We start from the raw sequence: 22,388 nt of genomic DNA, 5'->3' as shown, positions 1-22,388 counted from the left end.
CTGATATTTGAAGAATGTATTAACGTTAGTAAAAGGCAAAATCTGTTGAGATGGAAGACAAAAGAAAGATACTAAAATTAAAACATTTTATTTTAAATGTTACATTGTATATGAATAATGTGTATGTGCATGTGTATTTAAATAATTCCAATTTGTTTTAATTTGAGACTGTAACTTATTTATCCCTTCAATGATATACCCAAATTTTGTGATTTCTAGCTTTAAAAGGTATGAAAATAGACTAATTTCTGGCCAAATAATCCAAGAATAAATTCAGAAATAATGTAAAGATACTTCAGAATAATAAAGATGATTAATAGAAATTGAATTAATAGTGAATTTCATGAACTAAACAGTCTACTGTTATTTTATTTTTAGATAAATTTTTAAAATTTATTTTTAACACAAATTGCTTTATGAATTTATGAAGTTGAGAGAGAAAAAGCAGAACAAAAGCGAAAAACCATGGGAGAGAGGAAAAAAAAAACAGGAAAAAGAAATGAGCATACTGTGAACTTATAGTTAGGAAAACAAGTTAAAAATCTTGTCTCACATACTTGTTGATTTTGTGCCTCTAGATAAATTACCTAAGCTCTACCTTCTTTAAATTTCCTCATCTGTAAAAAGAAGATGATAATAATTGTTTTTTGATGCAGTAACATTTATAAAATAGTTTTATAAACCTTAAAATGCAATATAAATTCTATCATTTATTACTTTTTCACCATCATGAAATCATTTTGACCTTTAAAGATTTATAATAAGTTGAACTTTGAAGGTACTATTCCATTCATCCTTTTCTATCATTATTTTCCTTACTATAGACCTACTGTTATTCTGTTGTTCTGGTTCAGTTCTGTTATTATTTTGTCAAGATCTTGTAGGTTAATGGATAGAGGATGAAATGTCTAAATTAATTTTTGTCATGAGAATGGGCTATGGGAGTGTAGAAACACTGAACCTCATATATATTGTAGTTTTAGGACTATCTTTACACAGGCCACCAAATGTTGGGGAAAAGAAATTTGAATTCCCAAAGTATATTGAAATCTTGGGCTGGTATCAGAGATTGTCTCAAAAGAATTTGCAAAACATATATTATATCTAGGATATACTGCAATATATCTAACATATATAGGACTGCTTGCCATCTAGGGGAGGGGGTGGAGGATGGGAGGGGAAAAATCGGAACAGAAGCGAGTGCAAGGGATAATGTTGTAAAAAAAATTACCCTGGCATGGATTCTGTCAATATGAAGTTATTATAAAATAAAATAAAAAATATTTTTAAAAAAAGAAAAAAAGAAAAAAAATCTTAATTCTGAGTTAGTAAACAAAACTGGGGGCTGCATGTGGCATGTGTTGAAGAAAAGAAAAATCATTTTAATATTAGCAGAAGACTATTTTAATTTATATATATAATATATATTACATATTATTTATAATAATAATATAAATACTATAAATACATTTATAATTATAAATATATTTATATAACAAATATATAAAAATAAATATAAATAATATAATATAAAAAAAAAGAATTTGCAGATTTAGATATTCTCCAAATCAAGAGGAAAAAATTCTATTATTATGCTATTGACTGGCAAGTTAAGTTCCAAAAGGGGAAAATGAGAGCTAAGGTCAATTTAAAGAGACAATCATATTCATATTCCTCACTGCTTGGCTTCAGAGAATAACTTGTCTTCAAGATTTTTTTAATGTAATCAGAGTTGTTCAATTTGTATTTCATAATAGTCTCTAGTTCTCCTTTGCTCATAAAACCCTTCCTTCTCCAACGATCTTATTGGTAAATTATCCCTTATTCTCCTAATTTGCTTATGATACTTTTTGCCCAAAATTTATACCCATTTTGACCTTATTTTGGTATCAACTGTGAAATGTAGTTTTATTCTGAATTTCTGACATTATTTTCCAGTTTTTCCAGCAATTTTTGTGAAATAGTGAATTCACATCTCAGAAGCTAGTGTTTGGGGATTAATCAAATACTAAATTACTTTTAGGCCTTGATTATTCTGTCATATATATCTAATCTATTCCAGTGATCCACAACTATATTTCTTAGCCAGTACCAAATGGTTTGATGACTGCTGTTTTATAATATAGTTTTAGGTTTGGTACTGCTAAGCCACCATTCTTTTTTTTTTTTTTTCTCATTAATTCTCTTGGTATTCTTGACCTTTTATTCTTCCAGATGAATTTTATTATTTTTTTAGTTCTAGAAAATATTTTTTGGCAGTTTGATTGTATGGCATTGGACACATAGACAAATTTAGGCAGAATTGTCATTTTTATTATATTTGTTCAGCCTACCCATGAGCAGTTGTTATTTTTCCACTTATTTAGAAATGACTTTATTTGTGTGACAAGTGTTTTGTAATTGTGTTCATATAGTTCCTGGGTTTGTCTTGGTAGGTAGACACCCAAATATTTTGTCTATAGTTATTTTATGTGGAATTTCTCTTTTTGTCACTTGCTGCTGGGGTTTGTTAGTAATATATAGAAATGCTGATTATTTGTGTGGGTTTATTTTATATCCTGCAATATTGCTAAAGTTGTTGATTGTTTTCCAGTAGGTTTTTGGATGATTTTCTAGGATTCTCTAAGTATATCATCATATCATCTACAAAAAGTGATAGTTTAACTCCTCATTGTCTATTCTAATTCCTTTAGTTTTTTTTTTTTAATTGCTAAAACCTACACTTCTAGTACAGTGTTGAATAATAGTTGTTATAATGGGCATTCTTGTTTCATCCCTGATCTTACTGGGAATGAATCCAGCTTCTCTCCATTATAAGTAATGCTTGCTCTTGGTTTTAGATAGATACTGCTTATTAATATGGTCAGTTATGGCAATAGTTTTCCTGATATTGAACCAGCCTTGCACTTCTGATATAAATCCTAGTTGCTCATCCTGTATTATCTTGGTGATAAATTAGTATAATCTCTTTGCTAATATTTTATTAAAAATTTTTGCTTCAATATTTATTAGGGAGATTTGTCTGTAATTTTATTTCTTTGTTTTGGCTTTTTTTTTTATTTAGGTATCAATACCATATTTGTGTCATAGAATGAATTTGATAAGACTCCTTCTTTACCTATTTTTGCAAAAAAATTTACATAATATTGAATAAATTATTCTTTAAATGTTTGGTAGAAATCACTGGTAAATCGATTTGACCCCAGGGATTTTTCTTAGAAAGTTCATTGATGACTTCTTCAATTTCTTTTTCTAAAATAGTACTTTATAAGTAATTTACTTCCTCTTCTGCTAATCTGGGCAATTTATATTTTTATAAATATTTATTCATTTAGGCTAGATTGTCAGATTTGCTGCTATACAGTTCAGCAAAATAATTCCTAATTATTGTTTTAATTTCTTTTTCATTGGTGGTAAGTTCACCATTTTTTATTTTTGATGCTGATAATTTGTTTTTCTTTTTTTCTAATCAAATTAGCCAAAGGTTTATGTATTTTATTGGTTTTTTTCATAAAACAAACTCTTAGTTTTATTAATTAATTCAATAGTTTTCTTAGTTTCAATTTTATTAATCTCTCCTTTGAGTTTCAGAATTTATAATTTGGCATTTAATTTTGAGGGTTTTTAATTTGTTCTTTAATTTTTTTTTTTTTACTTCATCTAGCAACTTGCAGTATTTTTTCATTGAAATATATAGTTCTGGAGTTTTGCAACAGTGTCCCTTAGGGTTCTTTTTCTTGTGGAATTTATTTGCAAAGGTGATCTATGGGTTCTTTCAATGACTATTTCCCCCCTATGTTTCTAGTATATCAGAGCAGTTTTCCTTGATGATCTCTTGAAGAATGCTATTCAGCCTCTTTTTTTGGTCCTGGCCTTCAAATAGATCAAGAATTTTTAAATTGTTGCTCCTGGATCTATTTTCCAGGTCAGCTGTTTTTACAATGGGGTATTTTACACTTTCTTCCATGTTTTCATCCTTTTTAGTTTGTTTGATTGATTTTGGGTGGCATAGCATCATTAACTTCCATTTGCCCTAGTCTAGTTTTTAATGTGACTAACTTTTTTGGTTAGTAACTTAAAAATATTTCCTCATATGTACTGTAAGGATATTTCTGCAGGGCAGGAATTTAGCTTTATTTCCTTTTTGTATTACCAAATGGTACCCCCACTAGACTAGAGAATGCAGTCCACATCATGTGAAAGAGCAGATTTATTTTCACATAATTAACTCAAAGTTAATGAAATCCATTGATGTCACTTTATACTATTGTTTTCATAACTGTTCATTTTTGTTATAATAATATACTATGTAGAATGCAATTGCTTTCTTTATGCACTAGATAATAGTAGTCCATCATGCTCTCCATTGACATAAAGGTGTTCTATCTTAGGTTCTATTCAAGACAACTTATTACCATAAATCGCAGAAGGACCTTGTTATATTACAGAGCATGAACCATATAGTCACAGTTTTCAAAAGTTTTGTTAATGCCTTAAAAATAATATGCTTATTTTTTTATATCACCATTAGATCTTTATTTTTAACTAAAAATAGTTAAGCAAAATTGACTTATTGTCTCTGCTTGACAGTGTATGCATTCTAACCTGTTGTTTTCAACATTTCTCTATCAAGAGGAATGAAGTATATATCATCAACTATCTTCTATGACTAAGTCTAATTATTAGATTTAATCTAAATTTAACTATATATTAATGTAATATCAGTATATTTTTAGGAAGTATCTGACAAATAGGAGTTTTAAACATTTAAAATCAATGTATTCCCATATTTTAAATATATTTTTCATTACTTATTGAAGTCTTTGGGAATGATATTTCAGAAGGTATATCTCTGCTCAATATTTTTCTCTCAATAGGTTGCGTAGCACGAACAGTGAGTTCGCCAAATCAACACCTATTGCGAACTGATGATGTCATCAGCTGCTGTTTAGATCTAAGTGCCCCAAGCATTTCATTCCGAATCAATGGACAACCAGTTCAAGGAATGTTTGAGAATTTCAACATTGATGGCCTCTTCTTTCCAGTTGTTAGTTTCTCAGCAGGAATAAAGTTAGTATTTCTAGTGGTGCTTTTTGTTTGTTTCTCCTCTCAAGAAAACTCTACAGTTATTTCCCTATCATCTCTAACTCTTTCTTCTCACTTTTGCATGATTGCTTAACTACATTTTCCCTATTCCCTAAAAGACAAAAAGGTTAAGTGATTGTGGCTTTTGACTTTACTCTACTACATAGAAGTGAACAGAGCAGAAATTAGCTCAGTCAACCTAGTTTTAGAAATATTTCAAGTCTTTTTTTCCTCTTTAAAATGTAATATACTTTGTATGCTTCCTTCTTTTAATTATAAACTCATTACCTTTCCTTAATTTGTCACCTGTCTTCTTTTAGTTCTCAAAGTCTTTAACTCCTAACTTTTATCTGTCATAGCTTTAAGGAGTATGTATTATTGCACAAGTATCATTTTTTGGTGGATGTTCATGTCAAAATCATTTCAATGAATGATCAATTCACCATGGCTGTAATTGATGGTCTCTTCATTCCCTTTTAGCTCCAAAGGTATGATCTTTAGATGTTATCCAGTGCTTTTTACACTTGACATACTAGGTATTTATACATATCAGTGTAAAAAATAACATGAATCCTTTTACACAAAAAAAATAGATTTTCTTTCCTTTTATTTTTGGTAATATTAAAAGAAAAATCAAAGTTAAAGTGATCATTTATTTTTAAAATTGATTTAATAAATGATACCCAGTTGTCATATTATGGGCATTTTAATGATTTTACAATAATGATAACATCTCTCATTTATATGGCTTTTATTGTGTGCCCACCACTGTATTAAGTACCTCCCAATTATTATTTCATTTGTTCTTCTTAACAATCCTGAGGGGCAGATGCTTTTATTACCTTCTTCTTTTTTTTTTTTTTTTTTGGTGAAGAAACTAAGGTAAATGAATGCTAATTGATTTCTCTAGGGTTACACAGCTAATAAATTTTAGAAGCCAAATTTGAACTTAGTGTTTCTTGACTCCAGATTCAGCATTTATCCACTCTACCAGCTAGATTATAATGTAAAAATATAATAGGTGCCTTTTATAGATTTTGAGTAATATAGATTCATCATAAGTTTCTTCAGGAATGAAATTAAATTTTTAATATTTGGGAGGTTATTTGCAGTTTATCAGTTATAGCCAAGCATTACCATTTGAAAAGAAGGGAAAGTAGCTAAGAAAAATTAAATTCCTTTCTCTGTCATGAGAGCTTTTTGCTGTGTCTATAAAAACACAAATGTAAACTATTTTAACAACTTCTAGTATGTTCATTCTAAAATTTTTGCCTCATTTTAAGTATACAGTATTTAATAGTGATAAGAATCAAATTGCAATATATATGAAAAGTTCTGACTTCATTAGACTGCCTTACTACAAAGTGACTTTAAATTTTTATTTTTCTTATAATTTTCATCTTTGATTTAAATTATATTTTAATTCAATTAAATTCAATTAAAAATAGAATGAACATACTAGAAGTTATTAAAATAGTTTATATTTATTTTCTTATAGATATATTAAGCTTAATGTTGTATTCAAGGATTAGATAATGTTCTCTCTATATATTGATTCATTTGAGATGTAACTTTGGTATACACCTATTTTTTCTTCCTTTCAATATCTCATTTTAAGCTTAAAGGTCACCTCACAGGCTTTAAACATTTAAAATCATTATATTCGTGTATTCTAAATGTATTTGGCAAAAACCAGTGTCTTCCACTTAGACAGCCTTGCATAAAGCTTGTCATATCTTATGTGCAAGATTTAAAAGAATGGAGATTTAAATCTTTGAGAAGTGTGCCTCCATTTTTGATATAATGGTTATATTTTGAAAAGATTTTAGGAGACTCTTTTAGTTCTAAGAATTTCTAAAAACCTAGAGTATTTCCTTAGTTTTTCATATATACATATGGATAATGAGGTCTTAACATCATTTCATTAAAATTATGGCCAGTGAGTAAATATCTAATTTATTTTGAATCCTACCTAACCTACTATTCTATCCTTGCATAAACTTAAAATAGGTTGTTATCAGTACTAATACATTATATTTTTTGTGTTGTATAATTAGCAAAATATTTTCACAAATATTTTCTATTTTTTTCCACAAAATATCTGTGAGGTAAGTAGCACAGGCATTGTTATGGATTATTATGATTATTGATCCTAAAACTGAGGTTCATAGTTTAAATTATTTGTCTATAGTTGTATATCCAGAAAATATTTGTGGTAGGATGTCAATTGAAGTTTTGTGACTTCTTATTCTGTTTCTTGTTGCCTATTAGTATATGTTTTTTGGGCTTTTTTGTTTTGTTTTGTTTTGCTTCTAGGAGAAAAATATGTGAGTTTCAAGTTGCTTATTCAATGGAAATAATGAATTTTCACTATTCATTCTCATCCACTGAATCTGACATCTTTGCCTTTTGAGTAGTGTAGTAAGGAGTATTATTAGGGCAATTCTTAGTCACTAAAGAGAATTTGATTTATTATTTAATGATTGTAAAAATGGTAACTTTAGATAGTACTAATTATATATTAGTAGTTAACTTATTATCTAAGAACGACTGTTTTAATATTTGTGTCAGAATTATAATTTTCCACTACTTTTTTTATTTTCAGGGTACGTTTTCTTCTTGGAGGTCGACATGGAGAATTCAAATTCCTTCCTCCACCTGGTTATGCTCCTTGCTTTGAAGCTGTCCTGCCAAAAGAAAAATTGAAAGTGGAACATAGTCGAGAATACAAGCAAGACCGAACATACTCGAGAGATCTGCTGGGCCCTACTGTTTCTTTGTCACAAGCAGCCTTCACACCAATCCCTGTGGATACTAGTCAAGTATGGAAAAAATCTTCTAACACTTTGCATTTCTTTAAGCCAATGATACACTAGAACAATTGTGTTTCTAATTATTTTAGTGTTTTTATTTACTATTAAACGATATTTTAAAAGTTAAATGTATAAAATAGGGGCAGCGAGGTGGCACAGTGGATAGAGCACCAACCTTGAAGTCAGGAGGACCTGAGTTCAAATCTGGTATCAGACACTTAACACTTCCTACCTGTGTGACCCTGGGCTAGTCACTTAACCCAATTGCCTCAGAAAAAAAAAAGTAATAATAATAATAATAATTAATGTATAAAATAAACTTGTATCCAACCAGCACCTTTTTTTTTTCTTTTAGATATTAAAATTATGTTAGATTGTTACTTTTTTAAAAAATTACTTAATAATTATAGCTATGTGGAAACTTTTAAAAGCAATAGCAATAACTCTAAAACTTGAGGGAGTGCAGAATATATCATGTGACTAAAGGTATATTTGTTTCAAAGAAATATAGATTAAGGAATCTGAACTTGTATAGTAGTTGCTAGTGAGGAAAAATTGTCTTTGAAATTAACTTGTCCATTTTTTCATCTTACTTGCCTTTGGATTCTTTAATTGAGCAATAAAACAAATAAAATCCAAAATATTATTTTCAGGTGATATATTTATGGCATGCCTATCAAACATAAATGATTTTATTTTAATAGTTTTAGTTTAAGAAAAATAATACTAATTGTTTTCCACAACTTAAAATTGGCAAGTTATCAGAGTTCCATAATACTAAATGCCAAGGTCTCATGGCTTCTGAGACTATTATGTTTAAAAGAATAGGGAAATGCTCAAACATTATTAAGAATTCTGCTTTTATCAATTTTGTGACAGTCAGCATTACCCCATATCCTTAGTATAACATATGTTTATAACCCGAGATAGCCTAGAGAAGACTCCAATATATAGATTTTTACAAATGCATACAAAGAACAGAAAGTAGTCTCATAAGTATCTTGATTTCCCAGACTTACACTGCTTTATAGTAATGGAGCCTCAGAGAGACTGATGCTATTTAAGTAACTGTTACCTTTTTGTTAAAGTTAAAGTTTACCTTCTTGTTAGTAACACAGAACATGTTTTGTTGACGAAATAGTATCTTAGCTTTCTTTCTAGAGGAAATAAGTTAATTGTGATATATAAAGGAAATATATGTGGAAAGTTATGTTATACCAGAGGATCTTCAGGCATATTCGTGCTGCTATATGACATAAATAATTAATACTGCCATCACTTTTACATTCAAAGAAAGGAAATAGAAACTGTATGTATGCCATTACATATTGACTGAATTAAATGGAAATTTTATTAACCAATTTTATGAAAAAGAAAATGATAAATTAAAACCAACACTATTTTTAAAAATCCTTTTAAACTTCATATGTGGAATTCATTAAAATTACTTCTCAATTACATATTAAATATAATAAGTAGAATTCAGAGAAATATGAGTAAACTAGTTTAGACACTTGAACTATTTGGAAAGACTCTGAAAAGGTACAAAATTCATTATCATAAAATTCTCACATATGATCAGTATTATCATTCAGAGCATTTACAGTGTGAACTTTGAATGACTATTTTTGAATAAATGATGTCTAGCAATTTATTCTTGGTAAATTATGCACCTATCAACTGTTGCACTATCGTTTTTCCCATTTTGGCTCATCAGTTTACATAGTAAGCTGAAACTGTTACCAAAACAAGAAACAAACCCTAAAATGTATCATCCAAAGAAAAATCATATAGAATGTCTAATTTAGGATTTCTTTACCCTAATTGTAATGGCTTATCAGACTTTCACTTAAATTAATATAATCAGTGATAGAAAGCTGTAAATTTATGGACAGAAAACTGTTGTCAGAACCATGTTACATATCTCTATCACATATTAGCTATATGACTATGGACGAGTCTCTTAATTTTTCAGTGATTTAACCCATTCTCTAAAACTACAAATTGCAAAGAAAATGCCTATATTACTGAGAGAGTTCCTCCTCTTGGAGCTCCTTTACTAATCTTATACAGTCTTTTTCTTCTATTTCTAATTCGTGTTAAAAGCAACTGACAGATACTTTACTGAAATCATTAAGATGTGTTCTTTTTTCTTTTAGATTGTTTTGCCTCCTCATCTGGAACGAATCAGAGAAAAATTAGCTGAGAACATCCATGAGTTATGGGTTATGAATAAAATTGAACTTGGCTGGCAATATGGACCGGTATATGATTTTGAAATTTATTTTAATGTTCTGTTAATTAATCTTTTTGGAAAACAGAACTCACTATTACTCATCCTTCCATTTACTAGATTCGATCCATAAGTAATTAAGTGAAAAATAAAAAACACCATTTTAAAATAATTATTTCCTTTAATAGAGGGAATGACATTATTGGTAATGTAGTTAAGGGATTAATTGTTTTTCTATTTTAAATTTAATTATTTGGAGAAAAATATGTTCAAAATATAATTTAGAAATAGAAACCATGACTTTTGTTTTCTTATATAACTATTTATGATGTCTTATGGAATTGCAATTTTTACATTTTCTAAATTAATTCTGTCTCAATTTTTATAATTCATTTGTTTTTTTTTTTTACTTATTTTATTAATAGCCTGAGCACTTGATCCCTTTTTGTCATTATCACAACCATTCTGCTTAAAAGACCAAAGGCAGTTTTTAATGTCTTTAGTTCCTACACATCAGAGATAAAATAAGAAATAAGAAGTAAATGTTTTTTCTATTTTTTATATTCTGTATTTATTATGTCATAAATGTATCTTAATTCTTGTATATTCATAACGTACATATAATTTAGTCAACTATTATTATTTATCAGAATAATAATTATAATATTATCATTAATTTATTAATTTTATTTCAAGATTCCTAAATATTTAAAAAGTGTCAAACAAATTTATACCTCCTGTGAAAGTAGTTAGGAGAATAAATTATTACTTTATTTCTCAGATGAGTAAACTGAGTCACAGAGTAGCAAGCTACTTATTCTGGGTCATATGCTAAGCAAATATTATAACTCAGCTGTTCTGATTCAAAATATCTTGAAGTGAAATTTTATCTTTCTCCCTAAACAGTCCCCTTCCCGATTATTGCCATTGGTACTACCATTCTTCTAGTCCCCCAGGCTTGCCACAAAGGCATCATCTGCACCTTCTCATTATTTCTCCCTTTCCTTCCTCTATTGAATCTTTGCCAAGGCCTATCAATTTTCACATTTTCAGTATCTCTCAAACTTGACACTGCCACCATCTGGTGCATGACCCTATCACTTCACATTTCTGCTATTACAAGTGTTTACTGGTAGATCTACCTGCTTAAAAAGTCTCTTATTATTCTATTTTATCTCTAGATTTCAAAGTGATTGTCCTTAAATGTAGGTCTGAACTCATCACCTGTTTACTCAGATTGCCTTCCTGTTACTTCTGGGGCCAAATACAAATCCTCTGGTATTCTGAGCCTTTGATGACCTATCCCCCCCTTATCTTCTTACACATTACACTTACTTCCACCCGAACATACTCTTTGATCCAATGTTATTGACCTCTTTGCTGTTCCACAAATAAGACATATCATCTCAATACCAGATGATTTTTCTGGCTGTTCTGCCTGCCTAGGATGCTCTCCTTCCCTTGCTTTTTTTTGAGTAGCATCTAAAATCACAGCTTGTTTTGGAAGGCTTTCCCAATATCTGTTATTCTTAGAAGCTTGCTCTATTAATTATTTCCTATTTATCCTGAATATAGTTTAAATGTACATGTTTGTTTGCTTGTTATTTCTCTCCTTGCCATAAGATTGTGAGTTCCTTGAGAGGAGATTATATCCCTTGTATCTCTAGTATTTATTATAGTATTTATGCTTGTCAAATGGTAGATGCTTAATCAATCCCCTTATGGACTATGATAAAAATATTACTATTTTGGTTTTTATGAATATTTTATTGCTGCCTTGATCTCTTTCAGACATGTTCCTAGGAGTGGTATTTTTGAATTAAGGAGTATGTATCTTTTTTTTTTTTTTTTGGCATGACCCCAAATTATTTTACAAATTAGTTGAATCAATTTATGGCTCTAACAAGAGTGCATCAGTGTACTTATCTTTCTACATATCTTCTGTAATATAGATTATTAATTACTGTCATTAGTACTATCTAGTCCCCCAGGCTTGCCTCATAGGCATCATTTAAGCATGATTTAGGAATCAAGAATAGGAGAGGCCACAGATATATAAATTCCATGGAAGCCTCATGCCTTTATATAAGGAACACTCTCCTTATTAAAATAATTGGCACATGCTGGGCACAGCCACTACCAAGGAACACTGAAAAACCCTAAAATTGGTTGTATCTTATTACATCAGGAAATAATTATTATTGAAGTCGAAATTATTCCAGTTATGTAAGTATAGTAAGAGCATCAACTTGCTAAGATTAAAATCTTAATGGTAAAAAGAAATATTGATAAAAGGGTCTATCATAAATTAAAACAATTTGATTCTGAACTCTTTAAACAGATAATTGGTATTCAAATATGGTAAATGAAGAAAAATAATAAAAAAGTAACACACATAATAATTTTATTAAAAAGTTTTATCAATGTAAATTAATTGCCACATCAAGAAAACCAAAGAATCCTAGAAAGTGCCATATTTAGCATACATTTGACTGACTTGTCAGAAAGTGAGATGATGCAGATACAAAGTGGAGTCATTTTGCTTCACATCAGATTGACAGAAAAGGAAAATGACAAATGCTAGAGAGGATATGTGAAAATGGGTACATTAATTTATTATCATTTTGAATTGTTCTTACCGTTCTGAAGAACAACTTGGGGCTATGTCCAAATGTCTATAAAACTGTATTTACCATTTGATCCAGAAATACCACTCCTAGGATGGTATAGAGATCAAAGAAAAAAAGAAAAGGGCTTATATGTACAAAAATACTTATATCAGTTATTTTTGTCATAGCAAAGAATGGGAAACTGAAGGAATACCTATCAGACAGAATAATTTGAGGTATATGAAACAATACTTTCACTAAATGGAAACTGAAGCCCAAAAGTCTGATAAGCTTATTTAAAAAGGTGGGAGTATAATTAAAATTTCATTCCTAATACAAGTAGTAAGTAGATGTTACCCATTATCTTTCTATACTAAAACATATTGTAGAACTGGATTGGTGGTATTTTTTACACTAACATTATTTTTGGAATAGCCTAATTATTTTTTTTCTTTAAATATTTTCTTTAAATAAATAAATTAAATATTTGAATTTAAATAAAAAATTATTTAAATAAATAAAATAGTGAGGAAACATACTAACTAGCTGCTATTTTTCAGGTCAGAGATGACAACAAGAGACAACACCCCTGCTTGGTAGAATTCTCTAAGCTTCCAGAACAGGAGCGCAATTACAATTTACAGATGTCCCTTGAGACACTAAAGTAAGTTTGCTGCATGTTTTATCCTATACCTGCATTGTAAGGGGGAAAAGGGGAAAAAGTATAAACATAATTGCCTTTTTTTGATAGTTTATTGCTAATACAGGTTTCACATGATCCATAACAGAATGGATGAATAATGTATATGAGTTTATATTTATTTATAAAACTGGATATTTTTCTAATAATCTTTTTTTAATGTTCCTGGTAATATTATGTTAATGTTTCTTCTAATATATTATTTGATTTATAGGTATGTTGTTAGAAAGCACTTTTTAAACAATGTGTTTTATTCAACAAAAAGCCAGGGGAAAGTAGGCCAAAAAATAATTGAAAACTAAATAATCTCATACTAAAGAATGATTGGGTGAAACAGCAAATCATAGACATAATTAATAACTTCACCCAAGAAAACGACAATAATGAGACATCATACCAAAATGTATGGGATGCAGCCAAAGCGGTAATAAGGGGAAATTTCATATCTCTAGAGGCCTATTTGCATAAAATAGAGAAAGAAAAGGTCAATGAATTGGGCTTGCAACTAAAAATGCTAGAAAAGGAACAAATTAAAAACCCCCAAACACTAAACTTGAAATTCTAAAACTAAAAGGAGAGATCAATAAAATTGAAAGTAAAAAAACTATTGAATTAATTAATAAAACTAAGAGTTGGTTCCATGAAAAAAAACAACAAAATAGACAAACCCTTAGTAAATCTGATTTAAAAAAGGAAAGAGGAAAATCAGATTTTTAGTCTTAAAAATGAAAAGGGAGAACTCGCCACTAACAAAGAGGAAATTAGAGCAATAATTAGGAGTTACTTTGTCCAACTTTATGGCAATAAATTCGACAACTTAAATGAAATGGAAGAATACCTTCAAAAATATACCTTGCCCAGCCATTCTCCAATTGATAAATGGTCAAAGGATATGAACAGACAATTTTCAGAGGATGAAATTGAAACTATTACCACTCATATGAAAGAGTGTTCCAAATCATTATTGATCAGAGAAATGCAAATTAAGACAACTCTGAGATACCAGTACACACCTGTCAGATTGGCTAAGATGACAGGAAAAAATAATGATGAATGTTGGAGGGGATGCGGGAAAACTGGGACACTAATTCATTGTTGGTGGAGTTGTGAACGAATCCAACCATTCTGGAGAGCAATCTAGAATTATGCCCAAAAAGTTATCAAATTGTGCATACCCTTTGATCCAGCAGTGTTTCTATTGGGCTTATATCCCAAAGAAATACTAAAGAAGGGAAAGGGACCTGTATGTGCCAAAATGTTTGTAGCAGCCTTATTTGTAGTGGCTAGAAACTGGAAAATGCATGGATGCCCATCAATTGGAGAATGGCTGGGTAAATTGTGGTATATGAATGTTATGGAATATTATTGCTCTGTAAGAAATGACGAACAGGATGAATACAGAGAGGACTGGCGAGACTTACATGAACTGATGCTAAGTGAAATGAGCAGAACCAGGAGATCATTATACACTTCGACAACGATATTGTATGAGGACATATTTTGATGGAAGTGGATTTCTTTGACAAAGAGACCTGAGTTTCAATTGATAAATGACGGATAGAAGCAGCTACACCCAAAGAAAGAACACTGGGAAATGAATGTGAACTATCTGCATTTTTGTTTTTCTTCCCGGGTTATTTATACCTTCTGAATCCAATTCTCCCTGTACAACAAGAGAACTGTTCGGTTCTGCAAACATATATTGTATCTAGGATATACTGCAACATATCCAACATATATAGGACTGCTTGCCATCTAGGGGTGGGGGTGGAGGGAGGGAGGGGAAAAATCGGAACAGAAACGAGTGCAAGGGATTATGTTGTAAAAAAAATTCCCCTGGCATGGATTCTGTCAATATAAAGTAATTATTAAATAAAAATTTAAAAAAATATATAGCTTGCCCAAACTAACAGAGGAAGAAGTAAATATCCTAAACAGTCCCATCTCAGAAAAAGAAATAGAACAAGCTATTAACCAACTCCCTAAGAAAAAATCCCCAGGACCAGATGGATTTATATGTGAATTCTACCAAACATTTAAACAACAATTAACTCCAATGCTAAATAAACTATTTGAAAAAAATAGGGATTGAAGGAGTCCTACCAAACTCCTTTTAGGACGCAGACATGGTACTGATAGCTAAACCAGATAGGGTGAAAACAGAGAAAGAAAATTATTTTTTCCCCACATTCTCCATATTCTCCCTAATGAATATTGATGCTAAAATCTTAAATAAAATATTAGCGAAAAGATTACAGAAAATCATCCCCAGGATAATTCACTATGCCCAAGTAGGATTTATACCAGGAATGCAGGACTGATTTAATATTAGGAAAACTATTAGCATAATCGACTATATCAATAACCAACCAAACAAAAACCATATGATCATCTCAATAGATGCAGAAAAAGCATTTGATAAAATCCAACATCCATTTCTAATAAAAACACTTTAGAACATAGGAATAAATGGACTTTTCCTTAAAATAGTCAGGAGCATATATTTAAAACCATCAGTAAGAATCATATGCAATGGGGAAAAACTGGAACCTTTCCCAGTAAGATCTGGAGTGAAGCAAGGTTGCCCACTATCACCATTATTATTCAGTATTGTATTAGAAACACTAACCTCTGCAATAAGAGTCGAGAAAGAGATAAAGAAATTAGAGTAGGCAATGAGGAAACCAAACTATCACTCTTTGCAGATGATATGATGGTATACCTAGAGAACCCCAGAGATTCTACTAAAAAGCTATTAGAAATAATTTATAAATTTAGTAAAGTAGCAGGATACAAAATAAATCCCCATAAATCCTCAGCATTTTTATACATCACCAACAAAACCCAACAGCAAGAGATACAAAGAGAAATTCCATTCAGAATAACTATTGATACCATAAAATATTTGGGAATCTATCTACCAAAGGAAAGTCAGGAATTATATGAGCAAAATTATAAAAAAGTCTCCACACAAATAAAGTCAGACTTAAATAATTAGAAAAATATTAAGTGCTCTTGGATCGGCCGAGCGAACATAATAAAGATGACAATACTCCCTAAACTAATCTATTTATTTAGTGCTATACCAATCAGACTTCCAAGAAAATATTTTATTGATCTAGAAAAAATAACAACAAAATTCATATGGAACAATAAAAAGTCGGGAATCTCAAGGGAATTAATGAAAAAAAATCAAATGAAGGTGGCCTAGCTGTACCTGATCTAAAATTATATTATAAAGCAGCAGTCACCAAAACCATTTGGTATTGGCTAAGAAATAGATTAGTGGAAAAGGCTAGGTTCACAAGACAGAATAGTCAACTATAGCAATCTAGTGTTTGACAAACCCAAAGCCCCTAACTTCTGGGAAAAGAATTCATTATTTGATAAAAACTGCTGGGATAATTGGAAATTAGTATGGCAGAAATTAGGCATGGACCTACACTTAACACCGTATACCAAGATAAGATCAAAATGGGTCCATGATCTAGGCATAAAGAACGAGATTATAAATAAATTAGAGGAACATAGGATAGTTTAGCTCTCAGACTTGTGGAGGAGAAAGAAATTTGTGACCAAAGATGAACTAGAGATCATTACTGATCACAAAATAGAAAATTTTGATTATATCAAATTAAAAAGCCTTTGTACAAACAAAACTAATGCAAACAAGATTAGAAGGGAAGCAATAAACTGGGAAAACATCTTCACAGTTAAAGGTTCTGATAAAGGCCTCATTTCCAAAATATATAGAGAATTGACTCAAATTTATAAGAAATCAAGCCATTCTCCAATTGATAAGTGGTCAAAGGATATGAACAGACAATTTTCAGATGATGAAATTGAAACTATTACCACTCATATGAAAGAGTGTTCCAAATCACTATTGATCAGAGAAATGCAAATTAAGACAACTCTGAGATACCACTACACACTTGTCAGATTGGCTAAGATGACAGGAAAAAATAATGATGAATGTTGGAGGGGATGCGGGAAAACTGGAACACTGATGCATTGTTGGTGGAGTTGTGAACGAATCCAACCATTCTGGAGAGCAATCTGGAATTATGCCCAAAAAGTTATCAAACTGTGCATACCTTTTGGTCCAGCAGTGTTACTTCTGGGCTTATATCCCAAAGAAATACTAAAGAAGGGAAAGAGACCTATATGTGCCAAAATGTTTGTGCAGCCCTGTTTGTAGTGGCTAGAAACTGGAAAATGCATGGATGCCCATCAATTGGAGAATGGTTGGGTAAATTGTGGTATATGAATGTTATGAAATATTATTATTCTGTAAGAAATAACCAGCAGGGTGAATACAGAGAGGACTGGTGAGACTTACATGAACTGATGCTAAGTGAAATGAGCAGAACCAGATCATTATATACTTCAACAATACTGTATGAAGATATATTCTTATAGAAGTAGATTTCTTTAACAGAGACCTAACTCAGTTTCAATTGATCAATGATGGACAGAAGCAGCTACACCCAAAGAAAGAACACTGGGAAATGAATGTAAACTATTTGCATTTTTGTTTTTCTTTCCTGGTTATTTTTACCTTCTGAATCCAATTCTCCCTGTGAAACAAGAGAACTGTTCGGTTCTGCATGCATATATTGTATCTAGAATATACTGCAACATATTTAACATATATAGGACTGCTTGCTATCTAGGGGAAGTGGTGGAAAGAGGGAGGGGAAAAATCGGAACAGAAGTGAGTGCAAGGGATAATGTTGTTAAAAAATTACCCTGGCATGGGTTCTGTCAATAAAAAGTTATTATAAAATAATAATAATAAAAAATAAAACAACATTTTATATAAATTGCTTATATTATTAAAATATGTTTAGATTTACATATAATGTAATAATATAAATATATAACTAGTATAAAAATGATATATTTTAATATAATTTATTTTCATATTAATTTCATTTATATCATCCTCTTCTACCTAGGAATCTATCCCTTGTCATCATTATCATTACCACTATCACCAATCATCATTATTATTATCAACAAATATTTATTAATCAGTTAATTAATGTTAGTTAACCAGGTACTATTTGCTAAGTGCAAAGGATACAAAGAAAAGCAAAAACTTAGTCCCAAACTTGCAGGCATTCATTTTTCTCATGGAAGAGACAATGTACAAAATGTTATTTATATATGAATATTTTTGTATCAAAAGAGGGGGAAAAAAAGGTGGTGGGGAAGAATAGTTTAGCAAAAGTAACACATCAACCTAAACGGACAAAATTTGCAATATTGTACACTTATTGTTCCCCATTTCTGAAAATAGCGGAGGAGATACATTTTTTTCCTGTCTTCTTTGAATATGAACTTGGTAAATATAAAAAATTCTATTTCTTTAAAATTTTCTTTCTTCCCTACAGAAGCATTTCTGTTTATGTTGTGATAGTTACCATATATTTTTCTTTCATAATTCTGCTATCCTTATTTTGTATTAGTTCACATGAGTGCATTTCCCTGAATTTTTTATATTGATCACTTCTTATGACACTCTAACAATTCCATGATATTTATGTATCACAGTTTGCTTACCTAATCAGTGGCATCCATTAAGTTTCCTGACTTCTTACTACCACAGAAACTATGGTTATGAATATTTTGATAAAGATCTTTTTTTTTCCTATGGTAGTAATGAGAACTCTGGATCCAAAGATATAAAGAATTTTGATACTTTCTTAGCACAATTCCAAATTATTATCCAGAATGGATAGGCCAGTTTACAATTCTGTGTATAATATGTCAATATGCTTATCTTTCAGTAGGGTTGGGTTTTTATTTCTCATTTCTCTTAAGGATGTGAAACTATTTGAAAGTCTAATTTTCAGAAGTCTTACAGAAATGACCTTGTGAAATTTTCCAAATTGCTTTGTGATATTGGATGACAGAATATTTGAAATTGAGAAAAAAAGCAAAGAAAACAATCTTGATAGATTTATCAACATGTATATTAGGTTTTTTTTTTTCTTTATCCATAACACCTTACAGGTATGTGATCTTAAGATACAGATGGCTTACTTTATCCATCTAGATTAATATCTTAATTTTTTTAAGATGAGATAAGGATGAAATATAAGGTTTTTTGTTTCATTAATCTGTGAAGTCAGTTATGTAGAGGATGGTTAATTTTAGATTTGCATAATTACACATTTATATGTTAATAAAATGTTGTTTTCACTCCTCTTTCCTGCCAAGTTTTTTTAGTACTTCTTTCTTAATTTACTCATTTTCTTCTCATTGAACTCCTTGAATTTTGCCCCTTTTTTCCAGTTCTTTTACTAAAATCGCTTTCTTCTAAGCAAAGTCTACTTAATTGGTAGATCCAATGGAATTCTTTCCATCAAACTTTCTGTTGTACTTAATATTATTCACCATCTTCTACTCTTTAGCATTCTTTCATTTTGCAGCCTTTACAAAATTATTCTTGTATCTTTTTTCTCTCTACTTTTCAGCATACTCTTGTTTTTCTGGTAAACAAATTTTCCTTTGTCAAGATTTGTCCTAAATGTACACATTTCCTTGCTACTTTTCTTTTTATGAATAGTTTCTTTAGTAATGTTATCCATATTCTATCAATTCAGTTTTCACGACTGTGCAAATGACTTTCAAATTTTTGTTCTTCAGTGGATCAATAATCTGATTTAGGGGCCATATTTGAAATAGGCCTTCAGACACAAGGGTCTATATGTGCTGTTCTATAGTTTCTCTAATTTTTTCATAGAAGTATAGGTATTTATTTATAATTTCAATATTTTATTTTTCCAGTTATATGTAATGATGGTTGTTATTTCATTTTTGTAAGATTTTGGGTTCCAATTTGTTTTTATTTCTCCCTCTTTTACCTCCCCCTTCCCCAAGACAGCAAACAATCTGATAGAGGTTATACATGTATAATCATTTTAAACATATTTCCATATTAGTCATATTACAAAAGAAAAATCAAAACTAAAGGGAAAAATCATGAAAAAAATCGAACAAAATTTTTAAAAGTGAAAATAGTATGCTTCTATCCTCATTCAGTCTCCATAATTCTCTTTCTTGATATGAATGACATTTTACATCCCTAGTCTATTGAAAGTATCTTGGATAACTGTATTGCTGAGAATACCTAGGTATATTATAATTGACCATCATATAATCTTGTACAATGTTTTCTTGGTCTGCTCACTTCACTTAGCATCAATTCATATAGGTCTTTCCAGGTTTTCTTGAAATCGGTCTGCTCATCATTTTCTTATAGAACACTACTATTCCATTCCTTTTGTATGCCATAACTTATTCAGTCATTCCTCAGTTGATGAGCATCAATTTCCAATTCCTTGCCACCACAAAGAGTTGCTACAATCATTTTTGTACATGTGGATCTTTTCTTCTCTTTTCTGATATCTTTGGGATGTAGTTTCAGTAGTGACACTGTTGGATCAAAGGGTATGCACAGTTTTATAAACCTTTCAGGATAGTTCCATATTGCTCTCCAGAAGAGCTGGATCATTTCACAATTCCACCAAAAATGCTTTATTATTCCTATTTTCACTAAACATTTATCCAACATTTATCATTATCTTTTTTTCTGTCTTTTCTTAAACAATGTGTCAAGTGATATGGTACCTCAGAAATGTTTTAATTTGCATTTCTCTAATCAATAATGACTTATAACATTCTTTTCTTTTTTTTGGAATTAATTTTTTTAATTATAGCTTTTTATTTGCAAGATATATGCATGGGTAATTTTTCAGCATTGACTCTTGCAAAACCTTTTGTTCCAATTTTTCCTCTCCTTCCTCCCACCCCCTACCTCAGATAGCAGGTGGACTGATATAAGTTAAATATGTTAAAAGTATATGTTAAATACAATATATGTATACATATCCTTGCAATTATTTTGCTGCATAGGAAGAATCGGACTTTGAAGTAATGTACAGTTAACCTGTGAAGGAAATCAAAAATGCAAGCAGACAAAAACAGAGGGATTGGAAATGCTATGTAGTGGTTCACACTCATTTCCTAGAGTTCTTTCACTGGGAATAGCTAGTTCTACTCATAATTGAACAAATGGAACCGATTTGATTCATCTCATTGTTGAAGAAAGCCATATCCTTCAGAATTGATCATCATATAGTATTGTTGTTGAAATATATAATGATCCCCTAGTCCTGCTTATTTCACTCAACATCAATTCATCTTCCAACATTATTTTCATATGAATATAAATGGCTTTATTTTCTTCATCTGAAAATTATCTATTCATATCCTTTGACTATTTATCAATTGGGAAATGACTTGTATTCTTATAAATTTGAGTAGGCTCTCTATATATTTTAGGAAAAAAGCCTTCAATAGAAACACTGTCTGTGAATTTTTTTCCCTAGCTTTCTGTTTTCCTTCTTATCTTACATTGGCTGTGTTTGTGCAAAACCTTTTTAAAACAAAAACTTTTCAATATAATATAATCAAAATTATCCATTTTGCATTTCATAATGTTCTCTAGTCCTTGTTTGGTCATAAATTCCTTCTCCAAAAATCTGACAGGTTAACTATCTCTTGCTCTCCTAATTTACTTATAATATCATTCTTTATGTCTATATCATGAATTGATTTCAGTCTTGTCTTGGTATAGGATGTGAGATGTTGGTCTATGCCTCATTTTTGCCATGGTATTTCCAATTTTTTTTAGATGGTGAGTCCTTATCCCAGAAGCTGGAACCTTTGGGTTTAAAAATATATGTATTAAAAACGAAATATAGGAGGGAGAGCAAAGATGGTGGACAGTAGACAGATCTTTAGCTAAGCTCCTCCTGGTGTCCCTTAGATCAATTCCAAATCAAGCCTCTGAACTGGTTTTGTAGTGATAGAACCCATAAACATTTGGAGTATAATAAATTTCCAGCAGAAGATATTTTAAAAGAACCTCACAG

General features: G+C 30.3%; 1 protein-coding gene across 1 annotated transcript in view; it reads left to right on the top strand.

Moving 5' to 3' along the window:
- The window catches only part of RYR2 (ryanodine receptor 2), a 522,738-nt gene that overhangs the window by 143,897 nt on the left and 356,453 nt on the right, over window positions 1-22,388 (top strand). Inside the window, exons 21-24 of the mRNA XM_051996568.1 lie at window positions 4,878-5,070; window positions 7,691-7,907; window positions 10,058-10,162; window positions 13,301-13,404. Coding sequence (XP_051852528.1) covers window positions 4,878-5,070; window positions 7,691-7,907; window positions 10,058-10,162; window positions 13,301-13,404 — 619 coding nt within the window. The remainder of the gene's footprint in view (window positions 1-4,877; window positions 5,071-7,690; window positions 7,908-10,057; window positions 10,163-13,300; window positions 13,405-22,388) is intronic.

This window comes from Antechinus flavipes, chromosome 4, assembly GCF_016432865.1.
Source record: "Antechinus flavipes isolate AdamAnt ecotype Samford, QLD, Australia chromosome 4, AdamAnt_v2, whole genome shotgun sequence".
Classification (NCBI taxonomy): domain Eukaryota; kingdom Metazoa; phylum Chordata; class Mammalia; order Dasyuromorphia; family Dasyuridae; genus Antechinus; species Antechinus flavipes.
The sequence above is the reverse complement of the archived record's forward strand: the minus strand, read 5'-3'. Positions and strand labels throughout refer to the sequence as shown.